The sequence below is a fragment of the Synchiropus splendidus genome, chromosome 1, assembly GCF_027744825.2.
Source record: "Synchiropus splendidus isolate RoL2022-P1 chromosome 1, RoL_Sspl_1.0, whole genome shotgun sequence".
Taxonomy (NCBI): Eukaryota; Metazoa; Chordata; class Actinopteri; order Syngnathiformes; family Callionymidae; genus Synchiropus; species Synchiropus splendidus.
Window position 1 is genome coordinate 58162733 of NC_071334.1, and position 24583 is coordinate 58187315.

At 40.6% G+C, this 24583-nt stretch overlaps 1 protein-coding gene across 6 annotated transcripts in view; it reads right to left on the bottom strand.

The window, feature by feature from the left end:
* dcc (DCC netrin 1 receptor) overlaps positions 1 to 24583 on the bottom strand; it is a 156280-nt gene that overhangs the window by 98268 nt on the left and 33429 nt on the right. For all 6 annotated transcript variants that reach the window (XM_053865318.1, XM_053865327.1, XM_053865310.1 and 3 more), the window contains exon 2: positions 6339 to 6680. In XM_053865318.1, coding sequence (XP_053721293.1) covers positions 6339 to 6680 — 342 coding nt within the window. The remainder of the gene's footprint in view (positions 1 to 6338; positions 6681 to 24583) is intronic.

Below are 24583 nucleotides of genomic sequence, written 5' to 3' on the forward strand. Positions count from 1 at the left end.
AAATGTATGTTGTCATTTGCAGCCTGAAAATAAATCAAAAGAAAATCATCCAGTGTAACCTTGAAGATGAGAAACCTCTAGGAGAAAACCTTAGGTTTGAGAAGACATTGCTCCAGTTTCATCTACAGAGAGTTCAGTGAATGAGCTGCCATAACCACAGCCAAGACCAGCACTGGTACCACTGCACGTCACCCTGAGTGCACACTATTAGCTTGCAGGTGAGACAAGAGAGACAAGGTGACCTGACAACGACGCTTACTCAGATGAAGAGAATCATCCAGACAACTTTGAACCACGCAGTGACATGCAACCCAGCAGGTGTTGTCGTAACTGAGAGGATGAGTTAGACCCTGAACTGTAGGAGGACACATGAAAGTCAGACACGGACAGGTCACAAAGTGTGGACAGACAGCGCCAAGCCTTCTGTTTAGCACGCTCACTGTTTCTTGTCTGAACAGATCCACTTCAACAACAAATAGCCCGTAGCCTCGCAGACACACGAGAGAGCTGAGTGCCAGGCAGCTCTCACGTACAATGGAGGCTTGTCTCTATGTGGTTATGTTTTAATTTCAATATGTCTGCCAGTGCCTCTGGGCAGATTTACTGTAATCTGCAGGAATTTATTTTGTTTTCCGGGTTAGTGGGTGGTTTTAAGACTTTCACTCCAGAGTACTTAAAATATTAATTTCTGTTTGAACCTTGGAACTTTGGACCTTGGATGGCTCATCCTAGAGTCAAAAGTTAAAGTATTGCGGCGGGTTCCCGTGAGTATTCCATTTTTGCAAACCAAAACACACTAAAGCCAAATAAAGGCTTACTGGATAAAAAGAACGCTCATGGTAAACATCCCAAAAAGAATCAAGAGAAGTCAAACCATTCTTTATTTTCAGATTTGAGATGTCAACCTGCTGCACAGATTTTGACTGACAACTCAGGAACGACCACATCCATATATTTTTTCCATCAATAATGGTGGCGCAGACTCTAAAGTAACACAATGGCAGTGAACCATGGTAAGTCACAGCAAAAACATGACTCTTTTCGACTATATCCAGTACGCTGTGTGGAAAAATTTGCACTTCCTCTTCATGTCAACATGTTGCTTTGGTTGGTTGTGTGAACCGTGTCACGGATGTTATTAGACGCCTGCTGTTGTCTTCAGACGACGGTGCAGACTTTCATTAGCAGCAGTAAATATTAATTCTCGAATGTGAACGATGAAACAAAGTCAAACTGCTGCCCCTGCCAGCTCTGTCTCGCTGGTAATTGATGTTCAAAGTCTAATTAAATTACACTACTATCTTGCATTCGGCCAACAAATTCAGCCACAAACAGAGGAGCTCAGTTCTATTTTGGGTGGGCTCTTTTCCATTACAATATAGCCACAGACCAGGTCATGGACATTATGTCCATGTTAATCACTGTGAAGCCACAAATAGTTTTTTATAAAGCGATTTCCTGTGTTTCACATTGAAACATCTTTACAGTCTTTACATGCTCTTTATAATGCCATCAATCTGTATTTCAAAATAGCTACTTCAGTAAATAAACACGTAGCATGTCTACAAAATAATATATTGATTTACAATATTTAAACATTGTCACAAAATATATTTGCATTTCAAGTTAAACGATAATTAAGCCAGCAGATTCATTCAACTCTTACTCTGATTACTTTAGCTGTGCTTGGGGAATATTAATTTCAAACCACTGTCTTAAATACTTGAATCAATTCTGCCTGCTTCCTTTCTCAGGACCAACCTTAATGCTGTTTGTATGACACCTGACCGGTTAAACTTTCTGTGCTGGTTTGGTTGGAACAAAAACCTGCAGCGACTGCACCCCGTTCTGAGCAGTTTTGGCTACCATCCATATGATGTGTTACATCACACTTTAACAAGGAATAACTGAGATGACAAAAATTCAAAGTCTTATTTGTACTCGGCAAGTCGACACGTACAAAACTTATTTTTGGATTCAGGACTCTGCTGCCAGATTGCAGGTTTTTGAGTCTTGACAATGATGTGAGTCACTTTGACATCGCACAGAACGGAAGCGACAAATAACACTGATGAGTGTTTGGTTAGCATTTCTTATATAAGCTTGGTTGCTGTCTGTTCCAGTGTAGATCATTCTCTTGCCCTCAGACACGCACATATAAAAGTGCTCTGTACCTGAAAATCATGGAAAAGTCTGCAGCAGGTTCGCCAGTTAGAACGCTGATCCTGACAGCTATTCTAAAATAAGACTGAGGCTTCGTCCCTTGCCGTCCTTTTTGGTTTCATTTCATGTTTATAAGTCTAACACTCTTAACTATTGTCTTCCATTTACTCAGGGCAAGGTCACAGAAGCCTGGACTGACTACTCTGTCCACCAACCCTCCTCCAGCTGTTCCGGGAGGACGTTAAGGCGCTCCCAAGGCAACCAAGAGACAGGATGTCCCGGAGCTATAACCGAGTTCCTCAGGCCGGGCACACAGCAGTGAAAACTTACTTGACATATTTGTATCTAAAACTAAAGACAGCACAATGCAGACACTGCACTGACACTTCTTCCTTCCCACACTCGTGAACAAGACCTCTAAACACTCATCTACAACATCTACACTTTCAATAAGTCAGCGACTCTATGCTTTGGAAATGAAATCTGTGGTCTTGGACATGGACGAACTACACTTAGCCATCATCAGCATCCTCTTCTCCATCTTGCTAGAGTCATGAAACGCTCCCGAATGACACAATAGAAGAGAACGGAGTGAAACATTCCATCATGTGGGAGCTAGAGTGAGCGCATGCCAGACACGTGGTGATTCACCCATTATTTTCACACTGTTTTCAGGTTTTGAAACATTCTGCTGTCGAATCACTCACTATACTGTACAGTACTTTCCATAAAGTGACATAGCACTAAGTGAAGTAATGGTTGTGTCACAACTGAACAGGAACAGAAAATGGTTTAGAAACAAAGTCTGTGATAAGTAAACAGCTTTTGATCAAATTAAATTTGAGTTATATAATTAAATTATAAAAAAATGATTATCGTAATAATAAAAAATACAAAATAAACACAATGGATGTAAAAGTTATTCAGGAGTAAGATAATACAGAATGACATATCAACGCGCTTCACTAAATCATACTTCATCCACTTTGAAAAAAAGGAAAAAAAAAATACTGAGGTAATTCAACGTATTTATATAATTATAAACCAAAATAGAAAATCAATCTGGTCAGTGAAGGGTTGAGGGTTGAAATCTCCACCTGGGAAGCCATTATCTTCCTCCTGCTAAAACCTCATCACACACGTATTTTAATTGGCATTAGTCAGACACCGCAGAGATTTGACGTGTTACTGGCGAGACGTCGACAGAAGATTGCGTTCGACTTAATCCAAGACTCTTGCGGCAGCACAGTACGCAAGTTATTGAAAGCATGGATTAATGATGCAACTCCGCCCCCAAGTTGTGCAATGGCCAAATAGGAATGAGCAGCATGTCATCAATTTGCAAATGAAACATTGTTTTGGCTTTTTTTTCTTAAACAAAATACTGAAAATAGTCAAATATTAATGTCAGTTTTATCACCAACTAAGTCCTCTCACTCCCACTGAGACTAAAGTTATGTCCCCAATTTAACTTTAGTTCTCTAATAGCTGCATTTCTCCATGTTCCATTTATCTTTCTGAGAAGTTTTTTATTCATGTTTTCCTGCTATCTCATTTTTTTTTCCATCTCCAATTTCCTTTTTGTTCTTTGTGTCTTGTTTCTTCTGTCTCAACCTTCCATCTCTGGCTCTCTGAGTGCTCAGTGTTTCTAATTAATTCCCACCGTACAGTCATATCTGAGCGCATACTTACACACACAGTACTAATTGAATTTTTAAGCCCATGCTGCTGATTACCATTTTGTCGTGTAATGTGTCATGTCTCACTGGTGCTCCTCCTGTCAGCTTTTTTCGTGTTCCACATTTTCGATTCATCATTACTTACACAGTCTGCAGGTTCTCATCCAAAGCAATACTGAAATGTAGTGACATCAGTGTAAAATGAAGTACATAATATTTCTGTGGCAACACTGTTAAATATTACTTAGACTGCAAAAAGTGAAACCACCGTGTGTTAGCTTAGAGCTTTTTCCCCCCTTTTTTTCCACTGAAAAATATTCACAGGAGCATATTTGTTTTCTAGTCTACATGCCTCAGCAAATGTTGGCGCTAAAAAGAAAAGTGACAAACAACGAAGAGTCCCGGCACCGCGAAACATCCTCACTTAATAAGGTCAAGAAGGTATCTTTCATGTTACGGAGTCTGAGTGAAGTGCAAAACTGCAGAATATTCAAAGTGGTTTTTGAACTGTTCCAATTTGACGATCAAACAAGGGCCTGTTTCCACAAGATGAAGTTATAAATGGAAAACAGCAAGATCAGTGTCGACATGAGCTGAAGGAACACGTCTATTATGTATTTCCTCTATTTTTTTTTTCTTTTTCCACAGCTTTGCTTTTGTGTTTGTCAGGTGTCAAGAATCCTGCTATAGTTTTTGCCATAACACATCATTCATTTCCCTCAAAAAATGTTTTCTGTTAGGGAATTTTTTGTGATGCCCTGCATCGTATTAAACAAACGTGGATATCCTCAATCCTCTTTGGACACTCGAGCTGCCTCAAGTGTTAATAAGCATCGCATCCACTTAACATCAGTCCATCCATTTTTCACCGAAGTCCTGGCCTTTCTTTCCTCCAGCTCTTCTGAGGGGATAACTAGACTTTCCCTGATCTGACCACACATATAGTGCCCAGTGTGGCCTGGGAATGCACGGAGACCTCCACCCAGTTGTCCTCAGAACTTCACCAGGGAAGCTCAAATGGCTTCTAGTCTAGTGGTGGAGAGTGGTTCTACTGTAAGGCTCTCACAGATGTCTGAGCTCGTCACCAACCTTCCAGGCCACAGAGATCTCAGTTGTATCCACAATCTCGTTCTTGGGGTCAGTCCCTGAAGACGTGGGACATGGAGTCAACAGTCATTTCCCTCACTTGTGAACGAGATTCCATCATATAAGACACAGTTTATTCCAGCAACCTGGTCCAGAACCGAGAGTCTTGATCAGTGGGAGCCGATCCTCATAACAATGTAATAATTTTGCAATGTTCTTGTTGAAAAAAACAATGCTACTCTCACATACGCGATCGGCTATTTTCTGTTCCAGCTTTTATATCTTAACAAAGTAGGATTAAATGAAGTCATACAATGCCTCAACAGGGATTTGGGTAACTGCTGCGACGACATTCAACACAACTGGAAGGGTTTTATGATGATTAAATACAAGAGAGTTGCACTAAAATGATGTTAATTTCCGGTTAACTGCACCTCTTAAGTGCAGGTAATGTGAGTGTCATTTCATATCAACATGCCGTTAGAAACTCTTGACCTAATTAAACAGAGAAGTGTTAATTGGAGCTGTCTGCTTCCTGTCATTTGATTCTCACACCTGAAACTGCCCACGAGCAGCTATCCACTGTCCAGCCCTTCAGGACAAATGAACCAAGTGACAGTCATTTTCGTACACTGGTCCTCAGTATGTTGTTTACCTGGTTAATAGCATTAAAAATTCTGATTAAAAGCATTATCGGTATTATTATTATTATCAGCATTATTTGTATTGTTATTGCAACAGTTGATGGTTGTTTTCATAGGCGATGGCTCAAATTATTAAAGTATTATGCGCAAGTCACGTTTGTAAGCAGCTTTTTTCCACATTGAGCTTTAAAGTAAACAAAGTGGCTTTTCTTTTACTGCTCAGAGCTGAGCTATCATACAGTAAATTCCTCTCTCCAGACACTGATGCACTTAAGCCTCTGAGCCGCTCTGTCTATTAATGTCTCCCATAAACTGTATTGATCTTAAGCCACACTCCACTTACTGGATTGCATTACAGGTGATTTACTTGGCTTCTATTAAATAAATATGAAAAGTAAAATAAATTAAGGAAGCGGAGCAATATCCTCTCTGTCTGTGTGTGTGGATGGTTTCTGTCACCACTGTGCCCATCAAGGACAGGTCACGGTGTCCTAGAGAGAAATGGATGAGGTTAAATTGGATGAGGTCGTGCCCTCGTCCTCCACTTTGTCTTAGTAGACAGACAATAGTCATCATTAATTTGTTCTTATTTTTTTAAATGAAGAATATTTTTAAAAATAATGTGCGCTGTTGTCAAAAATATTGAATGTTTACTACTGCCTGGTAAACAGGGGAATGCACAGTAAAATGTAAAACATAAATCACAACGGGGATAGAGTCAACCAACAATGAAACAGAAGAGGTACGCGCTCATTGGCTGTCTTACCTGCAACTGTGACTCTGGCGGTTCGGCTCACGATACTTCCCACTCCCTCCAGCGAAGCAAGACACTGGTATTCTCCTTCGTCAGGCCGGTGATGCCGCGAGTGCACAACATTCTGCACTAAAAGTGAGCCGTTGGCCAGTTCTTGTCTTCTGTCGTCGACTAACGTACTTAGCAACACGCCGTCCTTACGCCACGTGATGGCGGGCGGTCCGGCTGAGGAGTCCGAGTGTGCCTGGCAGTCAAGTTGCAACACGCCACCTCGTACTGTTATTGTGTCCTGAGGCTCCTTGGTGAATGTTAAGTCCACAAACCCTCCTAGACTGGAGGAAGTTGAAGAGGCATCTGCGAAGAGAAAGCAAACAGCGTGAGAACATATTACAAATAAAATAAAAACACTCATGCAGCACACACCAAAATTGCCTACTACATCACATTTCAAAAGTGGCTTCAATCTCCCATCATCCAATGAACTTCTTAGCCATACTAATAGTTATCCCCTATAATCCCACTGCCATTTTTCAGGCGCCCTACACTTTATTACGATCTCACGAACATGACCATTCACTTCTGAATATCGAACACTTCAAGCATCAATCTTGCCAAATCATACGAGCAACTGTCAACTGGTTGTTTCACACATACAGATGCATAACTTCCACACTCAAAATTCATACAGGACCAGCAACTGTAAACTACAAAACCATGCTGACTCACATTTGTGGCTATTTTATCTTATCCATGCTAAACAGTACGATATGATCAGACATTGTATTAAACATGATCATAGGCGTCAAAGTCACCTCAACCTCTCATAGCAATTGTCCTCATGTCCCTACACAAACCCTAATCCGGATGATGGTTCCAACAACAGAGAACACCAACCGCAGCAGCATCTCTGATCAGCTTTGATGTTGCAGCTGTTTATGAAATCCTTTCATCACGATCACAGAGGCAGTTTGCTCGGTCAAAGCCTCCATTCACACTTCACACTCCTTGGAACTGTAAACGGAAGCTCTGACACCCAGGTCCACGTAATAATGGGACAGAGCCAACTTTAATGTACTGCAGATGGCCTGCTTTCCCCCGATTTAGATTCCTGGCTGAAAAATATGATCAAAGAAAATAAAGACTGTGTTGTCAAAACACAGTTAATAGAGTCTTTTGATATGCAACATAAAGGACAAAAGAGGGATTTTTTTCTCTTTTTTTTACACCTCAATATTGCATTTAGAAAGGAAAGCCTTTTGGAGGCTACTGTTATGCCTAGAGTAATGACTCAGTTTTCTTTGTTGCAGTCGCTGTCCTCTACACTCAACTTTAGACGTCAAATTAATGGAAACATTTAATAATTGGTGGTTTAATTGCATTATCTAATTACATTCTGGAAACCCGTCAAGGCTTATGCTCTTCACAACTTGGCCTCAAATGGCAGGAGCAACTTTGTTACTTTCCCTAAGATTAATGTCACACTTGATACATCCTTTTAAGACACAAAACAATTAATTCAAATGAAGGACCCTCTGAAGGTGACACACACACACACACACACACACACACACACACACACACACACACACAAAACTCTTTTAAAAGAGAAAGTGATTTATTGGGAGGAACAGGCCACTTCCTTCTTTATATTCAGAGCAAATGTACCTGGGCACAGATTCTATTTGAATCACTGTAAAACTCAAGCACCAAATAAGGGACAAACCTTTTTTCAAAGGGCTTTCCAGCTTAAATAGAGGTAAATAGAAGTTGTTATGATGTTGAAATGTAGCACTGTTTTTTGTATTTTTGTACTTTCAAGTTGGCACTGTATTTTCCAAAGGTTTGTAGGATAACTCAGACAGTTCTATCACTGGAGGAAATATATATCAGTTATATATCAAAATGTATCATGCTTGTGCTATTCAAGAGCCAAATGCTAAACATTTCCTTGAGAAAAAGTATAAATCTTGAAGGTCAGTCAGATGTGAGGAGCATCCTTCTCCCTCGAGGCAGTGAGCAGATAAATCTCCCATGATGTTGATTGATTTTCTGCAATCGACCCATTGATACATATTTATATGCATCTGATTTGGGTAATGTGAATCCTCTCTCCTGTCACATTTTATCCTTTCTTACACATGTATGTCCAGCATCATTCCATTGTCTTCTCACTGATGTCTCTTCCTTTTTTTCCATCGTGGTTTCCTTCTTATCGATTCCCACTCAGATGCACCTCCTCCCTCTCTATCAGTAAATCAACATCTAGACAGCTCTATCTGTACTCACAGCTCACACACGTTCACACACGCTCACATGGTAGCGCACACACACCCGTCGCACACTTCATCAGCGTGTCCTTGTCCCAGTTGTCCTGCCGTCTGATGTTATCACTCTCTGTCTGCTCTCCCTTCATCTCACCTACCACCTCTCTTTCTGTACCTGTTAGTCTTCTTTTATCCATATTTCACTTTGTAGCCCAACTCTTGAAGGATTTATTCAACTGGACAATTTTAAGTTTAAGTCCATCATCCTATTCTCCTGCTTGTCCTGAAATGGGTCGCAGTGAATTTAACAGTAATGTCCTTTACAGTGGATTCTTAACCCTTTAAGCGGCAAACAACATCACGGGATTTAAACAAGACAAGCTGCAAACACGAGGCCCGTGGTGGTTACTATCCCGAAGTTGTGGAGACGACAGAGATCGGCAGGTGGCAGTCGGGGCACTGTGCTTGGCAGCTTAAATAAGGAAAGCCTATGCACTATAATGTGTCACTTATTTATTTATTTATTTATTTTTAATGCCCTATGAAAAATGTACTTCCACCACTGAACTTATCAAAATACGAGCCAGACCTTCAAATATAGCGTAACAAAAGTATTTATCCTTGAATCTCGTATTGTCCAAGGAGATACACCAATTTCTTATTCTGGAAAATGTAAGAGGAGAAATCTACAATGTTTTCACTTCTGGATATTTCATTGTTTACGTCTTGTAACAAAATTAAATTAATGGAAGAAAATAGTGTCACATGTTCATTGCATTACAGGTACAATAAAGCAGGACATGGTTCTCAATGTTCATGATGCCAATTTGATGTGTGGGATAAGTTGGACTGGTATCCAAAACAAATCAGTTAAAGACCTTTTAACTCCATTCGAGACCAGACCCACGTGACCTAAATAACATAAGGGCTTTGACAGCCATGAGGATAATTAATCATGAAGCAAAATGTTGTGACCCGGATAAACCCTCACAGAGGAAATGCCAACATGGGCAGCAGCATTATACCACGCCAATTATGCAGCCTCCAAGGTGAAAGGAGCAGCCACACTCTTGTAAAATCTTCTGTAATTGAATGAAACGCAGGATGTAATGAGGAATAATTTGAGAGGAACCCATAAAATCTGGCTGGAGTGCAGTTGTGTGAACAAACGGCCATGACTTCAAAGAGTGAAATGGGTAACATCATGAAAATATTAACATAAATATTTGGCCAGGGCTGTACGGCGGAATTGAAGCGCTCCAGTCTTAGCATGCCTCAAGGATGCAAATATTTACAACCATCATTCCGGTGGGTCTGTGGTGATATTCAAGGCACTAAACTCACCAATTGGATTAAATGGAGTAGTGTATACTCAGTCGGAATGAGATGCTGTTTTGAATTCCAGCCATTTACTGTAGAAGCATGAAGCCAAAATATTCCTCCCGGCAACTGATCCACACAAGCCTGATAGCACGAATTGAGAAACTCTGGCCCCAGTTTTCTAATCGTAATGGAGCAGTGGAAGGATATAGAGCCATCGTGGACATTAATGGAAGAGATGAGAGTCGGTGACAGTGTGGTGGATGGCGGCCAAAGCTCTCTGAGCAGACACACACACACACACAAACAGACACACACACCAACTCTTAAAATGGGTGACACCATGGGTTTGAGTCAAAAGGCAGGCTGCATTAAGAGTCTGGGAAGCATCCAAAACAGTCTGTGCATGTTTGTGTTTGTGTGTGTGTTTAATCTCTGTGCCAGATGCCGACTGCCAGCAAAGCGTCATTTTGAATGAAAGCAGGAAGAAACGAAGAGTGGAGAAAAACAAAGAGAATTGGAGCTCTGAGGGCTATGAGTTGATCTGCTGATAATGACCAGAGCACAAAATGTTAGTCACGAATTTTGTATCCGCAGTAAGACAAAGTCCACTTCGTAAGAACATCGAACGTTTTAATCTTGAGTCAAAATGTCAAAATGATTCAAGTATTGGAATAACTCCAAAACCTTCACTATCAAATCACGTTGACCAGACTGAATAAAAAAAAACGTAAGTTGCTATTCAACATTCTGACCGACGGTCATTGGGAGGGCACGCATGTGCAGCCCACGGCCAGCGGTCAGCCTCCCAACAATAACCAAAGGAGGCTCTGCAACTGGCAGCTGTGATACCCTTTTTTAGGTGTTGGGGCCGATAACACGGTGGCCAACTGCATTGTCATTGAGCATAGAATAAAAAATGCAGCATTGATCAAGCCAGGTTTATAAGACATCTCAAAGCGCATCAGTCAGTGCAGCCACTGGAAACTGTCAGCTGACTTGGTTCTCCACCACCCAGAACCGCATAGGCCTTAGATGGATCCGGCGTTTTCACTCGCTGTATCCGATACTGGACAGCTGATCAGCAACATAATTCAAACAATGTCACTGTCCTGTTTATCTCAACTCCGTCCAAGCAAATCGTCGATTGTTGGGAAAAACAATTTTCTTCACTGCATCCATGCATTTCAAACAGAACATGACAGCTGTAAAAATGTTTGACAATAAAGTCCAATATTTCAAACAATCAGTATGGCCTCAGATGATGATGACATGGTAATTTTCGTAGATAAAGCAGTGGTCTAAGTCGGCTGGATACTGGCTGTCTTGTATGACTGCAACTTGAGACTTATACCACGCAACAGCAGGAGTGTGTTAACTTGAAATGACAAAGATGGGTTGCAACAGCAGGATGGAACCTACTGATGATTTCATTTTTTATTTATTTATTTTTATGGTGTTATCAGATCGACTGTTCGACAACAATGCAGTTTCTCTTTCTCATTTTGAACTGAACCAAACAAATGTATTTTATTTAGGCACCTTGCCATTCTTCACCCCTGTACAGCTTATGGTACTGCTTCAATCCTGTGCCTTCTCTCCAATATCCATGTGACGTCCAAATCTTAAAGCCCCAATTAGCTCAACAAAGCCCACTACCTGCAGAGTCTCAGATTGCATGTCACTCCCCCACAAAACCAACAAACTCAGCAGGTGAATTCACCTTTGCAGGTGTTTCTGAAATTGTGTCGACGCCCCTAAGCTCAGCACAAAAACTAAAGCCGCTTCCCTGCTGCCAGGCACAGTCATGCACCAGACAGCAGCAGGCCAATTACACACACTCAAGGTTTGGAAAGGTCCCATCTGCAGTGAGCTCTGACACCAGCTGGACAACACGAGTGTGTGTGTGTGTGTGTGTGTGCATACACACGGTGTGAGTGTGTCTATGGTTAAACCTCCATTAACAAGTCTCACCTGTCGTTCACCGTATGAGTCTCACTGAACTATAACTTCCATAATCCCTCCCACATATTCACAGCTGAGCCCAACACCACACACACACACACACACACCCAGCACAACATCAAATGTGAGCAGATGTCTGCATCTTAAATCAGATGTTAATTTAGTATGACGATGAAACCATATACTCAGTTCTTAATAATGAATCTGTCAACGTCACAAAATTGATTATTTGTCACACACACACACGCACGTTTCTCTGTGATGTGGCCCCATCAAAAGGGCTCTCAGTGACAATCCACTCCCCTGAGGAAATTTGATCATACACACTCCATTTGCATGTGAAGATGTGTGTGCACGTGTGTGTATGCAGGTTAAAACCCCAATAAGTGTTCGGTCTGCATGCTGTTAACGCAGAGCTTTACTGTTGTCAAACACAATTACCAAGCGGCCAACAGTGGACCAATTATACAGGCATGTACTCACACTCTTGTGCGCAATCGGACGAACGCACACGAGCCAGAGAAAGAACCTGCAACTCACAATAGCAAAGTAAATTAGTCTGCAAGAGGTGAGACGGTGCCAGAACCAAAACATGAAACACCACTTGTCATTAATTCATTTATACACTGTAATTATATTACAGTGTGTATATATATATATATATATATATATATATATATATATTATTCATTTTTGAATTGCTATGTTGAGCTTAAGTGTCTATTTGAGACAGCCTTATTTTATTTCAGAATTTTATTTATTTAACTGAAACGTTGTATTTGTATTACATTTTTCAAGACAGCCTTATTTTATCTATTTAACTGTCTTGCTGTATTTGTTTCACATTTTTGAAGACAGCTTTATTTTATTAACATAACTGTATTGCTGTATTTGTTTTACATTTTTGAAGACTGCTTTATTTTATTTATTTAAGTGTATTGCTTTATGTTTCACATTTTTGAATACAGCTTTATTTTATTCATTTAACTATATTGCTGTATTTGTTTTACATTTTTGAAGACAGCCTTATTTTATTTATTTAACTGTATTGCTGTTTGTTTCACATTTTTTTAAGACAGCCTTATTTTATTTATTTAACTGTATTGTTGTATTTGTTTCAAATTTTATTAAGACAGCTTTATTTTATTTATTTAACTGTATTGTTGTATTTGTTTTACATTTTTGAATAATGCACCTGGCCTAACTGGTTTGCGGATGTGCTTGACCTTTACTTTTGGATTTCATTTATGAAGCACAGTTCACCAATAACAAATTGGATTTCAACTCTTCTCTTCTTACTGTATTCAATTGATTAGTCATGCACTACACTTTTTTAAAAATAATGCTGATTAAAAAGACAAAGCAAACCTGTTGTAGATCCTGCAATAGAAGTAATATTCTGAAGATGTGAAAAGCCACATACAAAAAACACAAGCTCTTTTCGAGTAGAGGCAAAAAAGAGACAAATTCACTTCACAAATAGACTAAACTCAAAGTGCAAGCTCTCTATTGAGATGTTCACCATGTCTATTTTCTTGTCACAGTGACAACTTGTGGCTCCTACCCAGTATTGAGATGTGTCACCCAATCAACAAAGGGCGGACTTGTCAAACACACACGACACACATCCTATGGCCCCTCTGAGAACCTATTGGGGGCTTAGACCTTGTCCACTTTTTCAGGGCCAGGACATTCTCACTGTACATTGCATTAAATGAGGTTATTCGGAATAAAAGTAGGTTAGTGAGTCAAATAGATAAGATTTCTTGACTGATGTATGCTCATGCTATAAATAGTTTATGCACAGATTTCTTCTTGATGTACATACACATGCCACGAGGAATGTTTGCAGCATAGTTTGAGATTACCAATAAACTCTGTTAATTGTGTGGAGGTTTTTCCATTCAACTTTTCATTGCAAAAAAAAAGAAATGCAATTAGAAACGAATGAGTCCCAAATAATCTCCAGGAAATCACTTCCAGTCTCTGATAACTTGAATTAATGCATTTCAAATGAGCTGGGTCCATTCTGTCAGTCGCAATTTTTTTTGGAATATGAAATGACAGAACAAGAAAGGTCGTATTTGGAAAGTAAAAAAGAGGTCACACACATCCAAAATATCTCCTTTTGGATGGGTGATTTGTTGTATGAAGTTCGGTCCTAATGTCCTGTACACTGGGTACTTTGTTCTAGAGCATACAGTACAATGTAGGTAGATGCAGCTAAATTGACTTAGTAGCATATATCAAGGAAAGTCCTTCACTCCTTAAGAGGCAATCGCAGCGATCCAAACATTCCCATCCATTAGCAAGTTTTCAGTGGGATCACAGAGATTCTGTAGTTAGAAGAGATTTGTTGAGCTCACAGCAGGATAATATCGAAGATGAGATCTGCAGTGTGAAGTGCAAACGGCACCAGAGTGATTCTGCTGGTCTTTGATCAGTGATTCATTTCCTGAACACCCTGAGAGTGAGAAACGTATTCACAGGAGCTAAAAGCTACGGGATGAAAGGAAGCTTTGGGATAAAAAGAAATATTGTCCAGGCGGAAGTAGGAGGGATGATCGTCTGAGTTTTTGGTTGCAAGGACACTAAAGATGCTCATTTGGGCTGTTGTTGTCAATATTCCTTTAACCTACTCTCATGGTACTGTGGCTCTATTATCTCCAGATAACTATGGATTCAAATCCATGCTTGCAATTGCTTGTTTGTTTTTTTAAAGTGTAATCATTACATTATCGTTTGAGTCATTAATATCTCTGATGCATAGAGGTATGGTCCTGCAAATGTGCTGTCTACTTCCAAATTCACTTGCTTTTATTATTTAAGTAAGAGTCTGGCTGCATGCTTGATATGACCAGGTTCCTCCAGATGAAGAGGTCCAATACTTGGAGGTAGTGGTCTTTCCCAAAGAAAACCCCTCGCCATTCTGTACTCCCTGACAATATGAGCAACCAGATACCAGGATGTCCTCCTCGACTCCTCACAGAGAGGCACTTCGACCAAAAGACTCTGTAGTTCTGACACCCCTCTGTTAAAAGAATCATATCAAACAGAAAACCCCCAGCTCTTAAAAGCTGTTTCTCCTTGCCAGAGTCAAGAAAAAAAAGCCTCTTTTCAGATTTTCCGAAACATCAGGTAACACGGGCACTTCGCTGTGCTGCTCTCCTGCCTGTTTAGAATCGATTTTAAGATGTTATTTATAACTCTTAAAGCTTGCCTTGGGATGGCTCCCAGCTATATCATCGACATGTAAGCACCTATGATCCAGCCAGGACCCTCAGATTCCTGCTTTCTGTTCCAATGTTGAGGCTGAGGGAGCTTCTGCAATCAAGGCGTTGCGACTTAGTGAGATCCTGCCTGAGGACATCAGGCGAACAAAGTGCATTTGACTTTCAAATAATCTTTTCAAACACATTTGTATAGTTTTGCTTTAATAACTGTCGACTAATGGAGTGCTGTACATAGTCAATATATTAAATAGCTCTGAAAGTTGTAAAATTTCACTCAAAGGTTGAGTGAGGTTCCTCACCAAACCTTTTTTGATTTCCCTTTTTGATTTGTGTGGTGTGAGTATTTGACTCAAGCAAGCTGAGCAGGAAAAAACATAAATTGGTTCCATGTTGCTGAGAAAATGCCTTTCAGCTGGAAACCATTTCCAGGGGTGGAAGGTCATCGGTGTGCAGCTCAGTCTTGAGGTCTACCAATCCGCCTCCAGCTGAACACCGCTACAAACCTCCAGTGTCTGGTGAAAAGGTCAGCAAAGCCTATCTACCGGGCCCAGATCTGGAAAGACGGAAGAGAAGGCTGAGAGCTATAACAAGGCCACACCGACAGGGCGGACGGCTGCAACAATAAAAGGCCTTGATCTAACCACTACAGCACCCACAGCTAAACCCACCAGAGGAAGCGAAGCCAGTGAGTAAACCACAAGGTCAGGAGCACATTTGGAAATAAGCACCGACCTTAAGGATCAACGGGAGCTCACAAGAGACCCACCGAAACAGCGGATGGCAATTCAGGAGAGAAAAGTTAATTGTTACACGCTTCATCATTTTACAACTTGTAACATAAACACACTCATGTCTTCAGCAAGACTCCACGAACCTCAGACATGTTGGGTAAAATCAATATCTCACCATTCTATCATGACTGAGACGTTAAGTGTCACGACTCAGGTTCAAAATTGAAAAAAAAGACAATAAAAACATCACCATTCCAATAATGAAAAATGAGTCACATTCAAATCAAACCACAACAATGGCTCCCTGAATCCAGGGCCACCTAAATCATCTCACTCTTCCACATGCATCAATACATTAATCCTTTAAATCCCCTCTATTACGAAAAAACACACATATGCAATGGATCTACAGGAAACCTTTCTCCCCATCCTTCCAGTGTCTGTCTACAGTGGTTCATCATGACTCGCACTGATCCCCTCTTTGCTCTTTGCCCTTCTCTGCGATGATCTCCCTACTCCCACCGACCTCCCCCTTCCCCGCTCTCACCTCGATTACTTTGCAGCGTCTTCAGAATCACAGGGCCAAGCTGGTTCAATATTATTGATCAAGAGTCTTTGTATGAATGTATGCGAGTCCCATATGCTTCCAGAGGCCCTCTTCCTTTCTGGATGAACAGCATGACGCAAAATGTAAATAAGCTTTTTCAGGGTGAAAGATAGTAGATTTGTCCTGGTTGTGTTTATCCTTTAATTTCCAGAGTCTTGTCTGTGGGCGTGAGTAGGTTAGGGGTTCTGTATTCGTGAGCATGTTTGTACGCATATTGATTTCATCTGATTCACAGCTTGCAAACATTGACCTGCGTGCATTTAATGAGGATGAATGCAATAGCGTTCATATTTGACCCTGTTTATACACGCCAGCACACTCATTTACACGGGGAAATGTAAATGAGGACCTGCTGTCTGGCACTTCTGCATAAATCATTCATGCAAATTCGACACTCGGGCAACCCAAAACTACAGTTTTTATTTGTTTTCTTTGTTTATTGTTGAATAAAACGGTCATATTTTGTGGACAGAGTTCGCCTTGTGGGAGTGGTGGCTCTTTTGGGGTCAAATGGAAAATAACCAGTCACCAGCAGTAATCCTCCAGTAACATAAGAAAAATGTTTTTTGAGAAATTGTGGTGAATTCCAAACACTGAAAAAAACTGTCTTTATGTGGTCATTATGATTTAATCACAATCTGCGGTTAAGGTCCTAATTATAATTCTGCAGATTCGCACCATTAAATATCTTAATGTCTTTCTGTCGTGGTCAATGCCCTTTCTGCTTCCTTGCTATTTTTGCAGCACGTTGAGACGCCTTGTGTAAAAGAGAAATGGATGAATGCGGTACACAATGTGAAAATAAAATCTAATTATTGGGAAAAGCATTGGTTGCCATCATTCATTCATTCATCCCCCTTTCTGACATGGTCGCAGGGGCAGGCCTCCATCCCCAGCTAGTTGGGGTGATAGGCAATGATTACAGACAAGTGCTTTCACACACACGCGCATCAATTTTTGTTTTCGGACTGTGCAAGAAGAAACCCACGGAAGAAAGGGAAGGACCTCCTTCTCTCTCTGAAGCTACGCTGGCGCTGAGCATCAATAAGTACACAGTTTATTAATGTATTCTTGGCACCTTCAAAATTCATGATCACTTGAATAATGTATCGCAGCTTATCTGTGTTAGAAAGGAATTCAAAGGTTTTCATTATTCTCTCAAAAACTAACTACTACAAAACTAGTTTGGTACATGCTCTATACATCTGGTTGTGTCTTTCAGGACTTACACAGATAAGCGGTCCTTGAATTTCTATCTTTTCTCTTGTCTTCACAGACAATATATTGATGTTTAATCTCATTTCACATTAACAGTATGGCTACTGTTTATGTATACTCTTACAGTCGGCAGGGAATTTACATCAAAAAACATTTGAAAATTGATGAAAAATTTTCACCAGAGAAAAGACCTTCTAATGTTACACCTTACTGTTTTAAAGGATGTGGCCCATTGTTGGGGTGGACAAACATCCAAGCTGCAGTGAGGAAGTGTTAAATTGGCTCAGTGATGGTGGTATTGCTTTTTACTTAACAGTCAGCTTAGTTGGCATTTCAACATCTAGCTCTCTGTAGAGCAGTTCCCAAGCTAGCTGGAGATCAGGTGGAGATATAAAGTGGGGATGGAGTGCTCAAAACTTCTATAAAGGCCTATCGTTGTGAATGTCCGCTCTACCTCTTGGCATTGTGCGGCAGAAATCGAAGTTGGGACACAAAATGTTTTTCTATTTTTGAATCTGATCCACATCAGGTGTATAACCTTGACTTCTGCGGCTTTCCTTATGAAATAATAAAGGATTCCATAAGGCCACAGGATGTACAGACTCATGGCCACATTGAGCTGTAAACCACAATAAATGTGATAAAACCACATATAACTCAAGTATATTGGTCTTCAAAACAGAAGAAATTATAACAGAATCAAGAAGTGAAATGAGCATATCAAAAGTAAACATTTCTCAACATTTAATTGGGGCACACTTCTGCATACATCTGTGAGAACTACAAAAGCTGTGACAGCAGTCATAAATATTCCATGGTGGCCATTGCTCAGCATCCAACTCTTTACACGACATCAAGTCAGGTGAAAAATCTTCAAAGTAAATGACCCAACGCCTTTAAGTCTTCACATGAAGTTACTTCTCTCTTTGCTTGTCTTCACTAAATCACATATTCTTCCCCCTTCCCTCAATTGTTCTCCCTCGGGAGTCACCTCCTGTCAGTCTCCTGATCTGTCAGAATAAACGCCAAGACCCCTGTGATACTCCACGCACATTATGTGTGTGCACGTCTGACAAATGCAGGGGGTTGGTGTGTGATGGCTCTAGACAGATGAGGATTTCTATCGACCAACACCTTATCACATCGCTGTCAAATTGTGACAAATACTGTCAGACAGTGTTCTGTGTGTGTGTGTGTGTCACACTTGAAAATGGTCTCAAATGACCCGCTCAGTGTCCATCTGACACCCCAACGCTAAAGCCGCTCCTCAAGGTGCCTCGACACTTTCGGCCCCCAGTTCCCTCTATCCATCTATTGGTCAGGCTGTCCCTCCATCCTATCTACCAAAGATCATCCTCAAAGAAAGCGAGCACCCAAATGTCCTAGTGGTACAACAGCAGATTCCAATTAACCAATCGCACCACACAAGAACACATCGCTGGATCACATGCATTTCAATATTTGACGGTAAGAGGACATTCACGGAAATTACGAGACATTGAGACACGAGACATCTGGAACATTCTGAGTCACCATTAGTGGGGAGTAAACCCTGAACAAAAACTGCACTGAGTCAGTGACCATCAGAACAGCTAGAAAATGATTTATCAGCGTTTTGGCATCAATATCCCAGTGAAGTGAGGGGTCAAGCAAGAGTTAGGGGATGGTACGAGCTAGAATTGGCTTGGAAATTGTTCAGTGATGACTGATGACTCATCAGTTCCAACTTTTGAATCACTTCACAACTGCAGTTTAGGATGACCTCTCTACGTCTGGTGATATCTGGCGACAGATCCGGTGATCTCTTTGATTTCCTGTTCTTTTCTGCCTGAGAGTTAGACAGTCACTGTGCTGAAAGACAATTGATCCACCGAACAATTTGAGCATCACCAGTCAATCAAATGAAAACAAAACAAAGGCGTGCAATCATCTGTGTGTGCGCTTGCATGTATAGTTGTGTTTACAATTCTTCAGAACCCATCAGATTTTATACTGGGCTGTAAACGAGAGCTTTTGTTGTTTGTGACAGACGCCGAAGAATCAACAACACTCAGACGCATCTGCTGCAGTGGGAACAACACAGTCGCCATGCACAGCACGTCAACGCCTCAATGTGCACGTTTATGTGTGTGCGCGAGTCTGAAAGGAGGAGAGTGTGCGCGCACGTCCATTCGTGCGTGTGTGCTTATGTGTGTGACATCCGTGACCAATCAAGACAGAAGCCACAGGCTTCCCAACTGCCGTCCCTTGAGACGCAGCGGTGGACGGCCAATATGTCACACACACACACACACACACACGCACCCACGCAGACTGCAGGCTTGACAGATTGGTGGTTTATGGGTGTTAACAGACAGAGGGAACCTCTTTCTTCACCATCATCAGTCACTGCCTTCAGACCCTCCTCCTCCTCAAACACACAATAGTTGTGTGTGTGTGCACGTGTGTGTACTTGCACAGTCGGTTGTTTATTAAAGCAGGGAACAAACAAAAATTAGACGGCTGCTACGTCTCAGCAACGCTGACAAAAAGCTCGTTCTAAAAAGGAAATTGGAGGGGTGCAAATCATGGTCAAAGGTCAACAGCACGTTGACCTAGGATGAAAAAGGAGGTCGCCGTCAACGGAAAAGACATAAAAGTGTTAATGAGAAAGCAGACACGAGGACAACGTTTAATCTCATCATGTACTAAAAATACCTCCTGTGAGGGCACAAGTTAGGTAAAATGTTGAGCTAGGTATCAACTAATCTAGTTTGCAGGACTTTTCCTTGATGGCTTTTCCTGTTGTTTTTTTTTTTGTAAAAAAACAAGATATAAGATGCGTAAGATCTTTTTAAATCCAATAATAAGTATACAGTATAATGCATACATAAAAGTAGGGCAGAGTGATTTGGGCAAAATTTCATAAATGATATTCATGCTAGATATCTTTGATATCAGAAGGATACTATTTAGTCATATAACCACATAAAAACATCATACAACAGGATGTACAAAGTCGAATGTCTGCCGCTGACTGGCTCATGCTGTTGATCAAAGGCAAGCAGGAAATGATTGGTTGGTAGATCTAGCGGCACATTTAAAGGCACATTCCACTTCCATAGTTTTACTGAATGTGTAGTATGAGCAAGTGAAATTGAGATCGTTGATTTAGTGGTATTAACACCTTGAATGTTTATATCATAAAATAGACACAAAATGTATTTTGTTGATTTTGCGATGTCTTGATCACAGTACAGATGCAATAACTATATATCTTTCAGCACTAATTTAACTTAAGGCCTCACCCCAAAATGGAATCATAATCATGTAGAGCAACTTATAACAAGGTTTATCATGTATTATCAGGTGCAGAATTTGAAGTAATAGTGTTTTCTCATCTGATTTCTAATACATATTAAACTATGCATTTAGGTTGAGCGTTAGAGTTAGGTTTCGGGACTCTTGAGTCATGTAACTGCTGTAGATTAAGTAAAATCCACAACTTATATTTTATAAACCTAGTGATAAATTACATGACATTACATTACCATACATGCTTATAAACAATCGTTACATCTTCTATACAGCCTTATGAATGCATTATGATATTATGAGTGTACTCAAAAGGCATTATAGATGAGACCCTTAAAAAAAGTGTCACCATCAACTCTTGTCATTTGGAACCGATCCTCAGCTCTAGGCACTGAGAGAATATGAAATGGGTACGTTTACCTGAAAGCCTGAACAGCGATAATCCAAGCTCCTCTAAAAACAAAACGTGGCCTGCAGCTCATCCCCTGAGTGTTCAAAAATTGATTTAGAGCAGGGGCTGTTACAATTTGTGAGTGTGACACTTCAGAGTCTCGCCTTTGGTTGTGCAACTTCTGCTCCTGAGTCTGGAAACAGACTTTTATCTCATTCCTATCTGAGCCACTGCTGTTGACACATGACATCAAATCCATGACTGGTGCTTGTTTTTATTGAAATAAATGTGCTGGGAAGATTGTTTCTCCCAGGACAACACACACTGACACACACGCCTTGACGAACAAACACACGGAGGGATGCCCACAAACAAACAACAAATACCCTGAGGCCGCGGTGGTGTATATTTAGTCTACATGTTAAGTCATCAGTTTGCGAGTCTCAGTGTGTGCGCATGAGTTGGGGGTGGTGGCTGTCAATCACAGTCACTGAAGCATTTACCGCGGAGGTGGGGATTTGCCATTGGGGACGATGGAGATTCCCCAGAACCTTTATTTGATTGCTGTCCTCATTTTTATTCCCCTTTAGTTGTTGCTTACTCTTTAGCATCATTATTTTTATCTCCGCTTTCATGTATTTATTTATAAGTGTAAATTGAATTAATGAAAGAGTGTTCATTTTTACATTAATTCTGGGGAAGGTTTAATTCATTTACCAATATCAAAGCATCCACAGCCTATATTATCAATCTATATTAACCTTGAAACTCACTGAACCACCATTACATGGTGTATACATGGTGATATTCTCCTTAACATCCGTGAGGATATTGCTATCACTTCTTCACATCATGCAATTTAGGACAAAAAACTTTTTCTCTTACTGATGAGCAAGATGTGTGAAAGTTGAATTGCTATCAGGGAGCGTATTTCAGCTATTGGACTGTTTGGAAGGCCCTTACTGTAACACATTTTCTGATGTTGGTATATGTTTTGAAATGATGTATCAACTTACCACTTTTATGCTGCACCCAAATCCAGTGAATGGCAAGATACAAGAACTTCACAAGGTTTCCATGCGATTGTAAGAATTTCCCACTTAAGAACTAACTGCCGTAAAAACTGCTGTGTTGGTGATTTGAGTCTTGTCACTCTTGTAAGTCTCTCTCACTGCAAAGATTACGTCTAGAAGGCTTCATGGAGTAGTACAGAAACAAGCTCCACAGAGCAGTAAATCCATAACACAAACAAAGACACAACTGATTGTGGCAAACCTTTACTTTGAAACCCAAATCAAACAACAACTTCAGGCCATTTTACACCATTTACGCCACTCTCTGCTAGCTAATAAACAGTTGCTAGTATTAACCAAAACCTAGGTTCAAGATTCATGTAATAGTGATTTTCATTTTTGCCATAACTGTCAGCCCCCAGCTTCCCATGTGCCTCAGCTCAGTAATAGCCACGCCCACTCTGCTGTACTGCACAATGGAACTAGATTAGATTAGACTCAGCAGAATACAGACTTCGTTTAAGGACTGTAGTAAACTAATAGTGGACAGACTAGTTACAAGCCAAGTTCACAAGATCAAGAAGGAGAATCCCAAACTGAGGGAAATGGCACTTGTTCTGTTATTAATGTGTGACAGAGTGCGACTACAGTAATTATAAGAAGTTAACATCAACAATTCACTGGGATCCACTATCATTTTAAAAGTCCTACAATATGACAATGCTACAAAAGAAAAAGGGAATTTTAGTCATCACGGGTTGGGTACATTTTCAGCCATCATGTAACTTGACAGCAAAAATAAACAAAGAAACAAGGTAAAAAAAAAAAAAAAAAACACCACTGTGGTAAATAATCTTACTGAATAATACAAAAGAAAAATGATAGTAATACTATCGGACATCCTGCAAATAGATCAACCATGCATCTGTATGCTACTATATATCGCCACAATTCAGAGAGGCAAACATATTATTAGCATATTTACACACGCATGGCCGCACATGCACACACAAAAACACACACCATCACCAGCCTACAGCATAGGGCAGGCGGGTCAACACACCAAGTTCAGCCCCTTCTGTGCCGAGGGGAATTGTGGGAGAGCCTGAGCAGTAGCTGTCAGCAATGTGATGAACACACTATCTAAAAATCTCACACACAAACCCACACTGTTGTTGAATGTTTCCTGGCTAGAATATGTTTTGGATCGCCCTTCAAGTTTATTCAGTCCCTCGAGTATCCATGGTGGTATGTGTGTGTTTGAGAGCCTGCAGCATTAAGTGAGCACACACAGTCTCAGTTGCAATTCTGCCTTTTAATATTCTAATTTGCATTAGTTAATAGACTCAGCAGCCGTTTCACATCGGTTTAATCTCACATCCGAGAGACTTTCACATAAATTGGCACCGCTGCACTTGTGAGTTACAGGGTATAGAAACTTTCAAAAATGATCTCCTTCCATTGATATGAAGAAACTGTTTCCCCCCAGAACCGATCAGATAAGACATTCAATTCCAAGTGTTGACTCATATTGAGGTCAATGCCGTATTGAGAGAAATTTGAGGGCGCTGACATATTTTTATGATGAAAGCACAGACAAGAGAGTGATACTGCAGATAAATATCAAAATGGAAAATTGGAAGGAGTAATTTCCCTCTCACTGAGCTTCTGGAGCCAACTCCCTGATGGATTTATGCAATTGTCTTAGCTGTCAACTGCAAAGCAAAAAGCCTGTGATTGGTCTTCAGGGCTCTTGTTGGGCTTCAACTGTGGTAACTGCCTGTTTCTTACTTTTGCGCCGCGTAGTTGTGCTGAATGTATTCATGAATACCCCACAAGACCCCTGAAAACAGGTGGGCAACAGTTGTTGCCACCCAAAAGTGGGCCAGTGATAATTATTGGTCTAAATAATCTGGTCCTCAGAAGGCTTGACCAGACCACAGAACCAATTGTCCCAAAAAAACAAGATGTCAGCCATATGTTCACAGCATGTTCAATCAAACTGGATGCATCAGTTCCACATTTTCTCATCTTGTCAATGAGGTCATTTATCAGCCATCTATCTGTTGTCATGACATTTTGAAAATAATAATTCCACAGTCTAAAAAGCTTTTGATCAGCGCTGCTAGACAATTGAACAATGATCTGTAATTCATTCATTGATCGAATTAATCTCTCATATAATCCCTCCAAAAATGTTTAAAAGAGGAGAGTTACAAAA